Source organism: Primulina eburnea, chromosome 3 (assembly GCF_022965805.1).
Source record: "Primulina eburnea isolate SZY01 chromosome 3, ASM2296580v1, whole genome shotgun sequence".
NCBI classification, from domain to species: Eukaryota; Viridiplantae; Streptophyta; class Magnoliopsida; order Lamiales; family Gesneriaceae; genus Primulina; species Primulina eburnea.
Genome location: NC_133103.1, coordinates 13014584 through 13031376, shown reverse-complemented (window position 1 = coordinate 13031376; position 16793 = coordinate 13014584). Strand labels below are relative to the sequence as shown.

At 37.1% G+C, this 16793-nt stretch overlaps 3 protein-coding genes across 6 annotated transcripts; 2 read left to right on the top strand and 1 right to left on the bottom strand.

Annotated features, from left to right (window-relative positions):
• Positions 1 to 418: 418 nt before the first annotated feature.
• Positions 419 to 8280, top strand: LOC140826575 (golgin candidate 4-like). 2 transcript variants are annotated; one of them, XM_073188972.1, is made up of 15 exons: positions 419 to 815; positions 2158 to 2256; positions 2592 to 2687; positions 3254 to 3388; positions 3702 to 3831; positions 3915 to 3979; positions 4548 to 4715; positions 4840 to 4953; positions 5158 to 5286; positions 5395 to 5691; positions 5771 to 5836; positions 6135 to 6337; positions 7105 to 7159; positions 7409 to 7591; positions 7856 to 8280. In XM_073188972.1, exons 1-15 carry the CDS (start codon positions 594 to 596, stop codon positions 8162 to 8164), a joined length of 2271 nt encoding a protein of 756 aa, XP_073045073.1. In that variant the 5' UTR covers positions 419 to 593; the 3' UTR covers positions 8165 to 8280. The 2 variants fall into 2 exon arrangements, with proteins under 2 accessions (XP_073045073.1, XP_073045074.1); XM_073188973.1 differs by lacking the exon at positions 419 to 815 and having other exon boundaries at positions 2157 to 2256; positions 2480 to 2687.
• Positions 8281 to 8674: 394 nt separating this feature from the next.
• Positions 8675 to 11801, bottom strand: LOC140826574 (uncharacterized). The gene is made up of 6 exons (XM_073188970.1): positions 11558 to 11801; positions 11218 to 11283; positions 10348 to 10422; positions 9649 to 9775; positions 9319 to 9444; positions 8675 to 9219 (listed from the first exon to the last, which is right to left on the bottom strand). The coding sequence occupies exons 1-6, from the start codon at positions 11713 to 11715 to the stop codon at positions 9076 to 9078; spliced, it is 696 nt and encodes a 231-aa protein (XP_073045071.1). The 5' UTR covers positions 11716 to 11801; the 3' UTR covers positions 8675 to 9075.
• A 72-nt stretch (positions 11802 to 11873) lies between these two features.
• LOC140826573 (uncharacterized) lies at positions 11874 to 14880 on the top strand. 3 transcript variants are annotated; one of them, XM_073188967.1, is made up of 3 exons: positions 11874 to 14119; positions 14563 to 14607; positions 14638 to 14880. In XM_073188967.1, the coding sequence occupies exons 1-3, from the start codon at positions 11891 to 11893 to the stop codon at positions 14689 to 14691; spliced, it is 2328 nt and encodes a 775-aa protein (XP_073045068.1). In that variant the 5' UTR covers positions 11874 to 11890; the 3' UTR covers positions 14692 to 14880. The 3 variants fall into 3 exon arrangements, with proteins under 3 accessions (XP_073045068.1, XP_073045070.1, XP_073045069.1); XM_073188969.1 differs by lacking the exon at positions 14563 to 14607 and having other exon boundaries at positions 14633 to 14877; XM_073188968.1 differs by lacking the exon at positions 14638 to 14880 and having other exon boundaries at positions 14515 to 14579.
• Positions 14881 to 16793: the final 1913 nt, after the last annotated feature.

Below are 16793 nucleotides of genomic sequence, written 5' to 3'. Positions count from 1 at the left end.
TTCTAATTTTACCATCATATGATACTAATATTACACATTTTTTTAAAAAAAATTCAACACACACTTTGATTTTTATTTTTTTATTTCAACCATTCAAATATTAATTTAATATCTTCATAATTTGTCAAATTTCATTTTAATCTATCGACAGTGATAAAAAAATTGTTAACACACGCACCGCGTGTGCATATTAAATAACGTATATAAAAGTTGACCATTATATATTTAAAAACTAAAAAATAAGTGTTGAATGTTAATGGGCTGGGAAATGGAATATAGAGCCCAATTCTTAAAAGTTTAAGCCCGGATAATTACTGATTAGAGAATATCTTCAGGCCCGATCATTTTTTGTTCCTGTTTTGTTTTTAAACGTTGGCGATAGGCAACCTATTTATTTCACGTTTTATTATCAGATCTACCTCAAGATTAAAACCCCAAATGTAATTCATTTAATTTTCTAACAGTATTTCCCTCGATCAAACTTCATCCATCCTCTTTGAGTTCAAATCCGAAACAACATCACCGACAAATATTCAGATATATATGTGCAAGAATAATACAGGAGGGCATTTTGCCGCTTATAATTCTATGCCATGTGGAGTTCTGTGGCTAATTTAAAGGAAAGTTTGAGTAAAATTGCACTAGATGTTCACGAGGAGGACGATGATGAGCTCTCCTTGTATACTCCTCCCCGGGATCGATTGGAAAACAATAATGGAGTTTTTGAGCGGCGAATTTCTCGCCATTTTAATCGTTCAAGCTCGCCGATGCATTCGCCAATCACGAATGGCTTTGGTTCACCTTATGATCACGAGGTATTTATGAGTTATTTGTGTTGTATTCGTTTCGATTTAGCGAGCTCCGGCGATTTTTTTTTTATATTTGTTTTTTTTTGTTGGAATTGTTTAATGTACGTTTTTCATTTTTTTTTCTCCATCTGACAATTAATGTGATTTTGAAATGACTTTTTTTTTTCCTGTGGGCGCCTTATTGAGAGGTCGAGCGGGATTCTTAGACTTCTTAATTGAAGGATGTTTAACAAAGCTAAACATTTTTTTTTGTGCCCTACTTGATTTTGGGTGAGGTTTGATTGTTTATGGCATTGTCTATCTATGCTAAAACCTACCATGATCTGGACGTGAAGATCGTGTCTTCAAAATTTCCTGAGTATGATTTTCGTTCTTGGTCTTTGAAATTACTTTTCACTGGTTTGTCCCTGCAAGAATTAGGATACAAGTTGTAGTTGTGCCCTTGAACATATTATATGCATATGTGGTGAGACTTTGATAGCCATGCTTTATAGTGACTCAGACATTTTTTTTTATCTGATTCGGTTTTTAGGACTTCTGATGCATTACTAACTAAGCTGTGAACAAATATCGTTATAGAATTGTGGACTGTGGATTGGAATTTAGTAAGTCAGTATATATTTTCATTTTAAAATTCAATCCAGAGAAATGTTATTTTGCAAAGTAGAATTTTTTGATCTATTTAATCATTACTACTTTTTTCAGATTCAGTTGGTTTTGGTGTCAGTGATTGTAAAACTGGAGTCTTTCTTCAGTTTAATTTATTCAGGTTGAAGTTATCGGCTCTTGCTTGTTGGAAGGTGCCAATTTCTGTTTCATTTTGTGTCCTAACTTCGGCATGCAGAACTGGTTTGATTGACTGGCTTTTTTACTGGCCACGAGGATTATTTTAACCATATTTTTCAGTAAATCTGCGTGGTAATTGATGTGTTTAATTTGGCAATATTGCCATTTTCATGTCAGAGGGCTATGAGACGAGTTGTTAATGGCTTGATTAGGTTTTTGAAACGGATGGATTTTGTTTTTGACTATTGGCGGACTGCGCATCTGCATCTAGTTGGTATCTAATCTGATCTGAGATGAAACGAATAGGAAACATCAGTCATAGTGTTATTCCTAATCTAACTTGCATGAAATGATTTCAGATTTTTCCTAACAGATTATTCTTTTACACAATATTTTAGCCTAATTGTTATTAGATTTCGAGACAGGTGGGTGGGGGGTGATTATGTTATTACTTTTGCCTTGAATTCTTTCTTCATAAGGTTGGCTATATTGAGCAATTTTTAGCTTCATCCGGCTTCTGGTGTGACCAGCTATGCTCCTTGATACATTTTTTATCTTGCAGATTGAACGATACAAATCAGATATTAAAAGACTTAAGGAATCTGAGGCAGAAATCAAAGCTTTATCAGTGAATTATGCAGCTTTATTGAAGGAAAAAGAGGTTGTTTGTTTTCCCTTTACAGCTATTCCCTCTTTCATTTACTTCTTTTGCTAAATAGGTTGAACTAAAGGAATTTTTTATAAGAAATAAAAATCAAAGAATATCTTCTTTTCCTTTCTATGGTACTTTCCGACTTTTAAAATCTATCTCTGGCATCAACGTTATTTTGTTGGAAACTGCTGATGAGAAAAGTCTTAAATGATTTTAGTTGGACAAATTGCAGTTAGCAGGTCCCACAATGTTGCTGAAATTTTGGCATGAATTATCACTGTTTTATCAGCAAATTTATAAACAGACTTGGTGGCGGCCTCGTATGCCGTGATCTTAAATTACAGGATCGAATTTCAAGGCTGACTGAAGAAAATGGCTCATTGAAACAAAATCTCCTTACTACAAATACTGCTCTAAGTGCAGTCAAAACTGTGCATAAGGTACGCTAAAGATTTAAGATACGGGTTGAGACAGGAATATGTTAGTGGATTTGGATTTTGGTCTTAGATGAATGTAAAATCAAGTTTTGGATTTAAATATCAAGAAAATGTGAGATGTGAATGTGCAATCAATTCTGTTAATTACGAAATCAGTATTCAGTGTATACCTTTCATGGATCCTAAATTCTTTGAGGCAGTATATACTTCAGTCCTAGTATACATTTTTAGGTTCAAGTGTGAATTCAATTTGGTCATGGAAAGCAGTTTCATGGAGTTTGAAATATAAGATTGATTAACTTGGCAGAGGTGACTGGTGGAGAGGCTAATGCTGATATTGATGAGGGGTTGGAATGTGGATGGCGAAGCTGATGCAAGTCTGAATTGTGTTTTAGTGATAATTATTATGTTTTGGACATCAGATCCGTTGGAAAGAATAAGTTGATGTAATTAATGGCCTTTTGTTTATAAATAAAATTTTCAACATTTTGTTGCAAATTTCTTGGTCTAAGAATATTTGAAAAAGGAAGATTTACCTTCTATAAGCTGATTTTTATGTAATTTTTCAGGGCGATGGCGATCTTTCTTCAAATCGCCATAATAAAGCTGCAGCGAAGATCCGTTCTGCCGGAAGCTCACAAGCCAATGGTACTGTCCCAAAACAGGATGGACAAAGAAATGGAACCGCTTCGACAGATGCAGAAGTAAGAGAAAAATGTTCTTTTCCAGATAGACAAGTCTCAGTCTTTCCTGGGATTGAGCGGCATCCATTCTTCTATGCATGTAGAAGTCATTTTCTTTCAGAGAAATGGCCGAATCTTTACTTCACCCATGTTCTGATTTTTGTCTTCACTAAATGCATATGAATTTTTCGACTTGTTTTCCATGCACGTGGAATTGAAACTGGAAGATTTTGTTCCTCATAAAAAAAAATTGTCCCATTATACAATTGATAATTTCAACGTTCTATCTTCAACTGTGTTTGGACTTGACAATAGCTGTATTAATGCCTTCTAGGAACTCACAGATATGATGGAAGAAAATATGGCAGTGATGAAAGCAACTCATGAAACACAAATGAAACAACTGGCAATACAACTTGAGAAAGATCATGACAGATTGGAAAGTTTGCAATTAATGTTACAAGGTATTTTTAAACTTTTTAAAGATCCAGCTCTGCTCCCATGTCAGCTTTCAATATTTTGATTGATGTATTTCATCAATTCTCAGATGAGAAGAAGTTGAACGGATCTTTTCAGAAAGATCTGAGCTCATTAAAAAGGCAAAATGATGAAGTGAGTTCCTTAGTTGTTCTCTTCTTAAATGATAACTTTTGTTGTCACGTGGCGCTTTTGAGTTAATTTATGTGCTATTTTAAGTTAGGTAATGCATCAACTGTTCGATACATGTTGAAATATAATATAGTAATGCTATGTTAATGTTGCTTATAGCAGTGGCACTTTTGAGTTAATTAATGTGCTATTTTAAGTTAGGTAATGCATCAACTGTTTGATACCTAGTTGAAATATAATACAGTAATGCTATGTTAATGTTGCTTATAACAGGATGATATCTCATCATATATCCTTTTACTAGTTTGTGCTTGTAGTTCAGGAAAAGGGAAAAAGTATTTTAGTTTGTTATTCCTATATATAGAATGGGTGGTCAACAGCATTTGTTGAAGTAATCCATGTTTTTGCTGAATTTGGGGATTATTATGCTGGTGATACTGATATACGACTATTTTTATGCAATCTACTTATCTCCATTAGGTCAGGCAGTTAAAACCGTCAGAATTCTCCTTTTACTCTTTTATTCCTCATACAATGTAGTTGGACATAGTAAAATTTTCCTCATCTACAGATGTCAAAAGAGTTGAACAAAACGCACGAAGAGCTGAACCGAAAGATATCAAAGATAGGACGATTGGAAACAGAGTTGCATAGAACTGACAGAGAAGAAACCAATGACACTGTAGAGAAATTGAAAACGGTCATTTCCTCTTTAGAGAATGAAAAGATTGTCATTAAGGTCGATATCTTACCATTTCTCTCTTTGTGTGTGTTTTTATATACTTGTGCCTATTGATGCTTCATGCATGTATGTGTGCGTTTATTCATATACACCGTGGATTTAAAATAATTTTTCATGATAGAAAGAAAAAGATGAGCTAGAGGCGGCTTTAAAGGCAAATCATTCTTCTCTGTTGCATCAAAACATACCTGGCAATATAGACTCTTCAAATAAGCATTCCTCTAGCTCGAATGAGGTGGGTCTTATTTTCCATTTCTGATGTTGATTATGATCTATTCCCATTTATCTTTTTAGGATTTGGCCCATAGCCCATACTTCATTTCTTCTAGATCTCTTTCAAGGGATTAATATTTGAGCATTTACTTTCACTACTTTTCTAGTGTGTGCATTCATGCTCTTTACTATCTTTGCCTTTATTCTAAGAGGTAATACACGACAGGCATTTTCTCACAAGGAAGAAATAGTGCGGTCTATGCAGAAGCTGGAGAATGATTTAAATGAAGCGCGCCGAGGAAGGGATAAAGCGGTAAAAGAATTGAATCGCCTTAAGCAGCACTTGCTGGAAAAGGTCTGATGCCATTCCTCCTCTCTTTTTGGTGTTGTGTTGTCCTCGGTGTCACAATATCAACGATTTAAGTGCTTGTTTGATTTTGAGTGATGGAAACAATATCCACAGGAATCTGAAGAGTCAGAGAAGATGGACGAGGACAATAAAATCATCGTGGAATTGCGAGAAGCCAATGAATATCAAAGAGTTCAAATACTACAATTGGAGAAAGCTCTGAAGCAGGCAGTTGGCAGTGAGGAAGAAATTAAAATGTCAAATATTAATGAACTCAAGAAGTGTAAGGAAATTATAGAAGAGCTTAATGGAAAATTGACTAGCTGTAGGAGCACAATAGATACAAAGAATATGGAAGTTCTGAATCTGCAAACTGCCCTTGGCCAGTATTATGCTGAAATGGAAGCTAAGGTAAAATTTTGTTTCGTGGTTGATATTAGATGAGAAAGGAAAAGAACGTGTGTATGACTTGTGCATACTTTCTGTTTAGGAACGTCTTGGACAGGAATTATCCATGGCTAAAGAAGCATCAGATCGACTTTCTGAGATGCTGAAGGTGTAAGTATCTCAACTTTGTCACATTTTTCGCAATCAGCGCATGTGTATCGAAGCTTTCAAATAATTTTTTTTTCTTGATGTATTTGAATAATTTACAGTTCTATTTCATGTTTTTCGCATATTGTGAATGAGAAACACGACTGTGAGCTTTGATATTTTAATCATGTTTTTTTTAAGTTCGTTAGCTTACTCATTCATGGTCATGCTCATGATCTGGCTGCTTGACAAGATGCATCTCCTTTTTTATCATTTCCAATTTAACTTGAGCCCTCATTTTTCCCTGTATCTGCTGTTAGGAAGAGCAACAACAAACAGAAGCATCAAAAAGGGGGAAGGAAGAGATATTAGGGAAGCTTTTGCAAGCTGAAAGAGCGGTTGAGGAAAGAAATAACAGAGTTAAGAAGCTTGAGGAGGATAATGACAAACTGCGGCGAGCTCTCGAGCAAAGCATGACAAGGCTAAACCGAATGTCTGTGGACTCTGATTTTCTTGTTGACAGGTGAGACGACCTGATCTTTTCATTTATTTTAATTCGAGGTTGACCAAATATGATCATTCTTTGTGAGGCAGTGGCTCTAGTCACAGCTTTTTTTTACAGTGTTGCTTTACAAGCTATCTATGTTGGGGTCGCTGGAAGGACCATTAACCCAATATGACTTCACTACTTGGTGGTCATTTGTATCATATTATATACTTCACGTGTAGGAAATCAAAACTTGAGGAAGTTGAAAGCTTCTGAATATGCCTTTTTGATAAATTGGGAAACAAGGTACCGGAGTATCAATTAGGGAGCTGGTGATGTTGTATCTTTTTGTATCCTGGCACTAACATCTCCAATATCATCCAGAATAAATTTTAGCATTTTCTCTGGACTGTACCCAAACTGTTAGTATGTAAACTGCATCTGGTTCTAGTATAATCAATATTTAGAGTTACCTACCTCCACCATATGAACTTTCTATTTCGTTTTTGTTAAAGAAAATAGGAGATTGGGGGAAATATTGGAACCCACTTTTTCTGCTTGTCCTTCCGACTGCCCTTCCCCGTGATTGTTCAAATTTGGGAACATGTTTTGACTATTGTGCGACTCTAAAATAATCATGTTTGTATTATGCTGTCAGTGTTGTATGTATTTACTTTTAAGATGTCATGGCGGTTTCATTATCATATAATGTTTCGAACTTGAATTAGCTCTGGTTGATATAAATTCTAAAAAGTTATGAACTTTCCTTTGATTATGGAATATAACAAATGGTCTTATTGCAGGCGCATTGTAATTAAATTACTGGTGACATATTTCCAGAGGAATCACAGCAAAGAGGTACAGTAACTGATCTGGGGGATGTAGAAAGGTTAACTTAGGAACTTAAGCTACTTAAAAATCATTCAGCATATATCGAGTAATCTTCTTCTAGCTCAGCTAAGAATCATTGATACCTAATCAAACATTCATTTGACAGCTCATACCCATCTGCCATATGTGGAATGACTTGATGACAGTTTATATAATGCATGAGCAAGAAGTACCCGTCTGCCATCCACAGTAACCTGTATTTACTCAATGTTTCAGGTTCTCGATCTAATGGTTCGCATGCTGGGATTTTCCGATGAAGACAAGCAAAGGATAGGCATTGCTCAGCAAGGAGCTGGCAAAGGTGTAGTCCGGGGAGTGCTGGGTCTTCCTGGTCGACTAGTTGGGGGAATCTTGGGTGGCAGCTCTGCTGAAGCTTCGACCGCTATGTCAGACGACCAGGTCTTTCTCACCACTCCTTTCTTGTGGTCTTTGTATTCTCCTTTTGATAAGGGTTTAAATGCATTATATAGATTGCCTTCTCAACTTCCAAATTTGGTCGATAGGGATAACAAAAACGAATTACATTTCCCACTACACTCTCCATCCAAAAAACTAGACTTCTTAGCTCTCTAGTGAACATGGATTGCTTCATTTAACAACTAATGGATTCTCCATTATTCTTCCACCAAGTTTCTAAAATCATTTCTGGAAACTTTTGTTCAGTCATTTGCAGATCTATGGGTGGATTTTCTACTTAAAGAAAATGAAGAAAAAGAAAAGAGGGGGGCTAACAATGGATCGAAGCAAGATCAACACGAAGGAAGTCCCAATGCCACAGACACAAATTTACATCTAACCGATTATAATAGTGGGATTTCCTCCACCGTGTCAAATACCACAAGACCAAGCCCTTACGTCAACCAAAACCAAGTGCTCCCTTCGTTTCACAGAAATCTCTTGCATCGCGAACCTTCTGATTCAGAGTTTTCCACCGTTCCTCTCACCTCATCCGAAAACAATTTCAGAACTTAAGAATACCACCGAGGTATTGATAATGAATGTAATTGTGACTGTAAATACTCAAGAAGTGTAGATTTTTGTTAATACCCTTTGGGTTGAGTTTTCATATTTTTTTCTTTCAATTCTTTTGTCCAATCTGTTGAATTAAAGAGATTCATTCCTATTTAAGTTAGTCACTTAGGCACTGTATATTATGAGTAATTGCTGGCAACTGCTGGATAAGAAGACACTGAAGTGATACTCTCGTCGCTTTGAACCATTGTAAGGTATAAATTTTTTATTTGTCAAGGATTTAATGTAGTCAAACTTTGTATAAAATTTGGTATTTGATTTTCTATCTCCATGTTTTTATTTAGTATTCCAAATTTCATGATCCCTAGTCAAAGTATAATCCAATTTGCGGTGATAGTTTTACCAACTCAAAATTTCGTGACGCTTCGGAAGTTCGATTTTGCCATAGATTATATAAACAAAAGATATGCATGTGATAGAGAGAGAAAGCTCTTGTTCAAACACTGTCAATCAACAAAGTATAATGACTAGAACTTAAACTTCATTTGCCACTGAGTAACTTCACATATGGCAACAAAAAAAAGCCTTGCAAATACGATTGATTTCGAAAGAGAAAGCAGCAGCATTAATGGAAAGAACCAAATATAAAATAAATTTATCACATTTAACGAAACAACTACGTAAGTAGCCTTGACAGTGGGCTCCTCATCGAGCCTTGCAATTGACTACTGCGGGTATTCTTCTCCCTAAAAATCCTCTATTCGGCTTACAAAATTCCAACTCTTGATCTTCAATACCTTCTATAAGGAATAGAGGATTGAGATGGAAAAATATGCAGTCACATTGCATCTGCAATCGATTTCAAGAAGTAATTCGAAACACAGAACAGCAAAAGCAAAAGGCAAAATGCATCAGCTGATTATCATCTTGTTAAGGTATTCGGCATGCTCCGGAAAATAATTTAGTAGTTCCTCCTTTGTGACCCAGACAAAATCTTCGCATTTTCCAATATTTAACTTGTTCGTGGCAATCACTTGAGATTTAAAAAAGAATCGCTGCCAAGAATGTAGGAGATATTAAACAAGAGAGCTTACTACATTATGCTAAATGAGTCCATGTCTAGAGCAGATTCTTCATTTTAAGAGGACACTTACCTTAAGAGAATGGTTGTCCAGATTATTCTCCAAAGGTTGTATGATCATATGGCCCATTGGAGCATTTCCAACAAAATATGTCTGGGAAAGATCTCCTAACACAGATTTCAAGGCAGATTCCGCACACTACAATGCAAACATTTGGATTGTGTTAATTTTCAAATAATGGAGGCTGCATTCTGATGGAATGATTTGGAGGCAGAGGATTTCAAATTATTCATAACCTATTCACTTGTTTGCGCAATTTCCAAATCCATGGATTGGAAATCCGTTCCTCAAATCAAATGATCCAACCCAAACTCAACTACATTAAGTTGCAAGCCAAATTACCCTGCGTAATGTCTGCTCAGACTCATAAACCTTTTCAGGAAAATGCCAGACAGGATTCCCTGTAGAACCATAGGCGGTACCATAAAGGAGAAGATAGAGTCTCCGATCAAGTGCTCTTTGCAGTGACCTACATGGAAATAGTTAATTTTTGTCAATAGAATGACTTATGAACATACAAAGTTAAAACACAAATTCAACTTCTCAGCATGCATTTATTCTGAGTCTTGATAATGTTTGCATTTCTCTAATACAAAAACAAGCAGACGTAACTAAAGGTGCGAAAAAAAGAAATATTTGATCATCGTCACTCTCATACATATTATCTAGATTCTGTGTTCTGAAAGACGTCGCCTAATACAGTCTACGCGCTGGGCGGTCTCCCAGCACCTCGATTTTTAGTAGGGTGATGCCCATCTGGACTGTCTAGACGACCGCCAAATGTGATATATATAATTTTTATATTTTTAATTTTTTTAAAAAAATTCTCCGGCTTATTTTTCAATCAATTTATATTGAATGACGAAAGATTTTGAATTTGAATATGATATAGAAGAATTATTGAAGAAATATGAAGATGAACAAGAAGAATTATATATTTTAAGCGGCCGCCTAAATGCTGGGTGGTAAGTGGTCTCTCGCCTACTGCCTACCATTTTTTAGAATAATAATTGGTTGTCAAATATCAAAATATAAATATACCTTTTATCGTTATTTTTGTCGGCCTCGGTGATCCGTGGAGCTGGGGTATAGTCAATTTGATAATCACCTTTTCCCCTGTATATAAACATTGTAACCACAAATAGCAAAGCTCGCGGAGGATACTAGAGAGAAGAACTGAATTAAACATATCCTCATTTGATGAAGAAATAATGCTTCAGGCAAGACCGTGATTCTTTCATTTCATTTTTTCAGCCAGGCAGACATGAAAAGTATAGAGTAAGCTTGAAAGCAGTAGAAGATAAGTTGCGGGATATAATAAGATGCTTATATGACGCCATATCCGAGAGGCAAGTGTTAAATAATAAAAAACGCATGAAAGAACGGAAAAATAGGCAGACGAAGTTCAATCAAATAGTTATTGGTGCATGATAATGGGTTACATGAGTCAAACATATGATAGGCAGAAAATTTGGATCACGTTACAGCATAGGTTGTCTTTCCACTTCCCATAATTCTATGGACAAATACAAAAACATTATCATAGGTCCCATATTTAAGAATAGATATTGGTTATCTGATTAATCAAAATCACTAGAAGTTCCACTTCGTGATCAGCTATAAATAGAGATATGTAATTTATGCTTATAAATATGTCCCCAAATGCTCAGGTTGGCAGGGAAACATCTAGTATCGGATGGCTAAACTTTATGCAGAGGTAACGCAGCAGCCGAAGGACCACAAGAGATACAAGGGGCTAGTTCCTGTCGGCTACTATTGATAAAGAGTATCCATATTCTAGCATTCTACTCATTGAGGCACAATTGAAGAGCTATCACAATGTACAGAGCATTTGTTGATAGACACCGCCACGACCAACCAAAAAGTAAAAGAAATGGAAAAAGGGGTTACCTGGCATCAGATTTTTTCAAGAAAGCTTCAGGGTATTCGCGGAGATATTGCTGTCTCCATCGGAACCTGGACATGCGTTCAACGCATCACAAACTAACGAAGAAAATAACCACTTTTTAAATTAAAAAAAATCACAATCAACAACATAAGCCAAAAAGAAAAATGCTTATGTTGCTGATGCCGAAACTATTCAATATCCAATTGCACATTTCTCCACGAAACAAAAGAAGCAATGCATTCATTTATATTCCCCAACTCCCTTCCAAATAAATGAAAAAGCTGGTTATTCTCTTACTGAAAGAAGTTAAAAGAAATAGCGAGGAATAACAGAGATGCTCACGAGAACTCTTGAAATGCATAGAGAACGGGGTCGATTTTGGGGACGACAACCGGAAGCCTCTCGAACAGCACAGAAGCTATGATCTTCTCATCGCCACTCTTGGAACAAAACCCTCGATTTCTTGCCAGCAGCCTCGCGTACGACGTCGTTCTCTGCATCTTCGACAACCTGTACTGTGAGCAAAAGTGATACGGAGATGAATTTCTCGGTCATATCAGATGGCCCATGAGCTCAAGTAATGGCCCAAATGAGAAGGCCGGTAATCTCAAGTAATGGGCCTCTGCTAGCAGTGTTTTTCAACTGGAAGGGGTGTAAGCTTGCCCAGACCCAGCCATGAAAGTCTCTGTTACACCCCTGGCGCTCCTAAAGCCTCTCAGAACTCCACGCTCCGCCGCCGGTAGACGTTATCTCTCGGCGGAGACCCAACAATCGCCGCCGACAACACTGCCAGATACCTCCTCTCCCATCTCCCAATTGCACTCTCTCCTCCAGACTACTGATCCTAATGATTGGCCCTCCAACCCTAACCTCCCCACTCTTCTCTCCTACCTGTCTCCCGCCTCACTCCTCAATCTCACCCGACAGCTGCCGAATTACAAAAATGCGATGTGCTTCTTCAACCACCTCACAACGATTTCTGTTCAATCGGAATCCCTTTCCTTTGCGTTCCAAGCAGTTCTGGAGCATGCAATGCGTGAGAATCCGAAGTTTCCCTCCAAGCTTAACGAGCTTTTCCAGCTCTCCAGAGAACAGAATGTTCCTCTTTCCATCAACGCCGCCTCCCTCCTCATCAAGTGCTTTGGAAATGCTAGAATGCTTGATGAATTGGTCATGGTGTTCGATTCCATGGATCCAGGATCAAAAAATACCAGCTTGTTCAATTTAGTTATTGATGGGTATTTCAAATGTGGCCGGGTGGATGAAGCTTTGAAGCTGCTCGAAGGAATGCTGGAACAGGGTTCGGGTATTCCGCCAAATGCCAATACATTGGATATAGTTTTCTCCTCCATTTTGGGGGGAAAAGGGAGTGGGAAGATTGTTATAGATGAGGAAATTTGTCAGCTTGTTTCCAGTTTTGGTGAACATGGCATTTTCCCCCATGCTTTCTGGCTTACGCAAATTATTACGAAGTTATGTCAGAATGGGAAGTGTGATAAGGCTTGGGACGTGCTGCACAAGGTAATAAACATGGGGTGCGATGTTGGGACTGTTTCTTGCAATGCCCTTTTGACAGGGTTGGGGAAAGAGCAGGATTATGTGAAAATGAATTTGTTTATGAAGGAGATGCAAGAGAAAGGGATCATACCCAATGTTGTGACTATTGCGATCATGATTCATCATTTATGTAAGTTTCGGAGGGTGGATGATGCATTGGAATTGTTTGAGAAGATGAGAGATGGAGAACTTGGTATTGAACCCGATTTAGTTACTTTTAACACATTAATCAATGGATTATGTAAAGTGGGGAGGCAAGAGGAGGGTTTAAAGTTGATGGAGAGGATGATGTTGGAGGGTAAGTGCCCACCAGATACCATTACTTATAATTCTTTGATTGATGGATTTTGTAAAGCTGGTGAGCTGGAAAGGGGACGTGAACTGTTTGAGCAAATGTATGAGGCCGGTGTGGAACCAAATGTACGTACAATCAGTACTTTACTGGATGGGATGTGTAAAAACGGTAGAGTTAGTGGTGCGATGGAATTTTTCAGACATATGGAAGAGAAGGGCCTGAAAGGGAATCCAATTACTTACACAATCTTGATAGTGGCCTTTTGCAGTGCTAACAATATTAACAAGGCAATGAAGCTCTTCGATGAAATGCAGGGAAATGGCTGCTCTCCAGATGCTGTTGCATACTATGGCTTGATATCGGGTCTTAGCCAGGCTGGAAGAATGGATGATGCCTGGTCGATCGTATCAAAGATGAAGGCATCTGGTTTCTGCTTGGACATTGTCAGTTACAATGTTCTGCTCAGTGGTTTTTGCCGGAAGAAAAAAATGGATAAAGTTTGTGAGATAATTAAAGATATGGAGCAAGCTAGATTGAAGCCTGATCGAGTAACGTACAATACTTTAATTTCATATTTCTGTGCTGTAGGGAATTTTGACCATGCCGGTAGACTGATGAAAAAGATGATTAAAGATGGTTTAACACCCAATGTTTTCACTTATGGAGCATTGATTCAAGGATACTGCTTGAATGATAATCTTGGCAAAGCTATGAGAATATTCAGAGACATGAGTTCATCTTTAAAGGTGCCACCTAACACAGTTGTATACAACATGTTGATCAATGCCCAGTGCAAAAGCGATGATGTAGAGGTTGCCCTTTCCTTGATGGATGATATGAAGGGCAAGGGGCTGAAGCCAAATACCACAACATATAATGCTATCTTCAAAGGCCTTTGGCATCGGAATTGGTTTGAAAAAGCTTTGGAGCTTATGGATCAGATGACTGAACTTTCTTGCAAACCTGACTATGTTACCATGGAAATCCTTACTGAGTGGCTTTCTGCAGTCGGTGAGACGAAAAAATTACAATCTTTTGTAAAGGGCTACAAGGTTTCTACTTAAATTGCATAGTGACCCTGTTAAAAGTGCTAGTTAAATTCCAACTTCTAATCCTCTGCTAGCATGTCCTGCTCAATATTTAATACGAGTGAAGCCTTGATAACATAATGAGGAAATGCCATCGCAATGACATCACTGTGAAGAAGCATGTATCCTTAGTTCTCTCAGATGAATTAGCGACATTGTTGGCAGAGGGCTGGCTATGATAAATTATTAAAATGCTTATTTATTCTTACTATGGGAATGCATTTTATGTACCACTTGTTGGTCTTTGAATTCTGATGGTAGAATTTGCGGAAATACGGAACCCATGTTTTCATTATTTGTAACAGCCGATGTGTTGTACTATAGCTCCAAGTAAAAATTATTTTCATTTTTTGTAACAGCCAATGTGTCAGACTATTGCTCCAAGTAAAGATTATTTTCATTTGTAGTTAAGGAACAATACCCAGTTTCCATCCGGTACAACATGTAATTTGGTTTTCATGCATCAGAATAGTTTAGAATAGTTTTCTCCCCAAGTGCGGCTTTTAGACAACCGGTGGGAAACAAGAAAGAACTGATGCGAGAGGGGGCTTTAAGATGGAAGAAGCAGGGATTGGTAGCTTTCAAGAAGTAAAAAGGAAAGAGATGTTCCCTGCATTCCTTCCAAAGGCCATTGCATATCTTCCCCAAGCTAAGCGATTGTGCACCTCCAGAAAGAGATTCTTCAGCCTACTCCCACTCTTTTATGCAACATATTGATGGGTTGGGTGTGTAATCCATTTACATAAACTCGTCTAGGATACATTGTTGGTAATAACATACTTATTATGAGTTCAACGTGCCTGCATCTGGGCACTAGCCACCAGGCCCAATCTTTGCACCTACAGACTGCCCTTTACTGGCATGCGCATATTGGTGCACTTTAGATGCCCAATTAGCGTTTTAGGGATCCTTCGAATGAAAGAATTGTGTATTTTAGGTGACATTTGATGTAACATGGAACGGTTATTCGTATTTGCTTGAAATCTAGAGAATATTTATTAGAAATAAAAGATTAGATATCTTGTGAGACAGTCAATAAATCGGGTCGAATTGAAAATTTGTCTCACAAAATTGAACTGTTAGATCGTCTCATAAAATTGATCCATGCCAATTGACAAATCTTTCATCTGGGAAAGTTGTGGTTTTCTTGCGGTGAGAAGATCAACGACGTCGGAAATACATTTACGAATTTAATTCTATAAGTTTTGAAAATGGAATCCGACTATAAGGTAGTATCTTATTTGTTTAGACATATTCAGTGTTAATCTGTTTGTCCTGGGCACGAGTTGGATAGTTCGGCTCAGGTACCTGATTTGTTGTGTATTGTTTTTATATACCCGAACCCGGTCTGACTATTATGACTAGTCTGATACCCGATCAAGCCCTTTTTTTAAAATTCTTAATCGAGTAATAGGTTACCCGCTTGGGTTATTCAGGTAATTTTTTTTCACTCGAACTCTACCCTATATAAATTAGTCGGGTTCCGGTAACTAAAACTACCCGACTCGACCAATTATCTGAACAACTCGAAAATTGAACCCAATTGGTTTTAGGTCGGGTCCAAACTACTCGGCCCAATTGCCCACCCCTAATGATGATTACAAATTCTTTAGGATTAGAAAATTATTGTGGAACAGAGTTACTCTACGACTGTATTTTTCAAAACCCAACCATTTGTCAATAAATAACTTCATTTTACACACAATTTTCAATTTTTTCACACAATTTTACACACAAAATCTTTGATGACCAATTTTTCCTGACAAAAAGACGACCTCCGACCCGTAGATACATGGAGTGCACTTTCGTTGTGTTTTAATTGGGGAAGTCAAGTCGTGTACGTGGCTACAAACGGAAAAAATAAATAAAAAATGTGTTTTTAGGCTAAGAGATTATACTAATTAGGGGTGGATTTTCGGTATACCGTGGCAAAAATATCGATATCAAAAAATTCATACCGGTACCGATACCGAAATTCCGAAATTTTTCTATGGAAAAAATTCACAACAATACCATAATGATACCGAAAAAAAATTCGATATACCGAAAAAATGTGGTATACCTAAAAAAATGTCGGTACGGTATGATTATTTTTCGGTAATTTCAGTATTTTTCCCACCCCTAATACTAATATTACTTTGTCAATACAATCATCTAACATGAAATATTTTCGGAAACGGTTCTGAATGAAAAGATGTTTGTTTTTTAACATTGATGAAGCTTTACAAACTAATTTGTCTTACTTTGTCCAAAGGAAGAACACAACTGGTAACCTCATGTTATCATGACTTCATAAGGTTTCGGCTACAATCAGACTGTTTACACGTGATTTTGCAGGCGATGTCGTTCATAAATATTTGAGGATAGGTGCATCGACAACGGGAACATTTGAAAACACATTTTGTAGAGGGTGCATGGTATATTTTTTAAGCAATATTTGAGGAAATCAACGTATGAGAACGTTGCTCAGATAACTGCTGAAAAAGTTCGAAGGAGATTTCTCAGGATGCTTGGAAACGTTGATTGCATGCACTGGGCTTGGAAGAAATATCTGATAGCTTGGGTAGGACAATATCAAAGTTCATACAAAAAAGAACCTTCAATCATATCATAAGTGGTTGAGTCAAAAGATTTACGT

Excerpts from the sequence above, each read along its gene's own strand:
- LOC140826575 (XM_073188972.1), top strand. The coding sequence starts at position 594 with ATGTGGAGTTCTGTGGCTAATTTAAAGGAAAGTTTGAGTAAAATTGCA. Across the intron at positions 2,257-2,591 it reads CTTTATTGAAGGAAAAAGAG|GATCGAATTTCAAGGCTGAC; the intron begins GTTGTTTGTTTT and ends CTTAAATTACAG. Across the intron at positions 5,287-5,394 it reads AGCAGCACTTGCTGGAAAAG|GAATCTGAAGAGTCAGAGAA; the intron begins GTCTGATGCCAT and ends CAATATCCACAG.
- LOC140826573 (XM_073188967.1), top strand. The coding sequence starts at position 11,891 with ATGAAAGTCTCTGTTACACCCCTGGCGCTCCTAAAGCCTCTCAGAACT. Across the intron at positions 14,120-14,562 it reads CTTTTGTAAAGGGCTACAAG|TTAAGGAACAATACCCAGTT; the intron begins GTTTCTACTTAA and ends TTTCATTTGTAG. Across the intron at positions 14,608-14,637 it reads CCGGTACAACATGTAATTTG|TTTTCTCCCCAAGTGCGGCT; the intron begins GTTTTCATGCAT and ends AGTTTAGAATAG.
- LOC140826574 (XM_073188970.1), bottom strand. The coding sequence starts at position 11,715 with ATGCAGAGAACGACGTCGTACGCGAGGCTGCTGGCAAGAAATCGAGGG. Across the intron at positions 10,423-11,217 it reads TTGAAAAAATCTGATGCCAG|GGGAAAAGGTGATTATCAAA; the intron begins GTAACCCCTTTT and ends GTTTATATACAG. Across the intron at positions 9,445-9,648 it reads CTGAGCAGACATTACGCAGG|TGTGCGGAATCTGCCTTGAA; the intron begins GTAATTTGGCTT and ends TTTGCATTGTAG.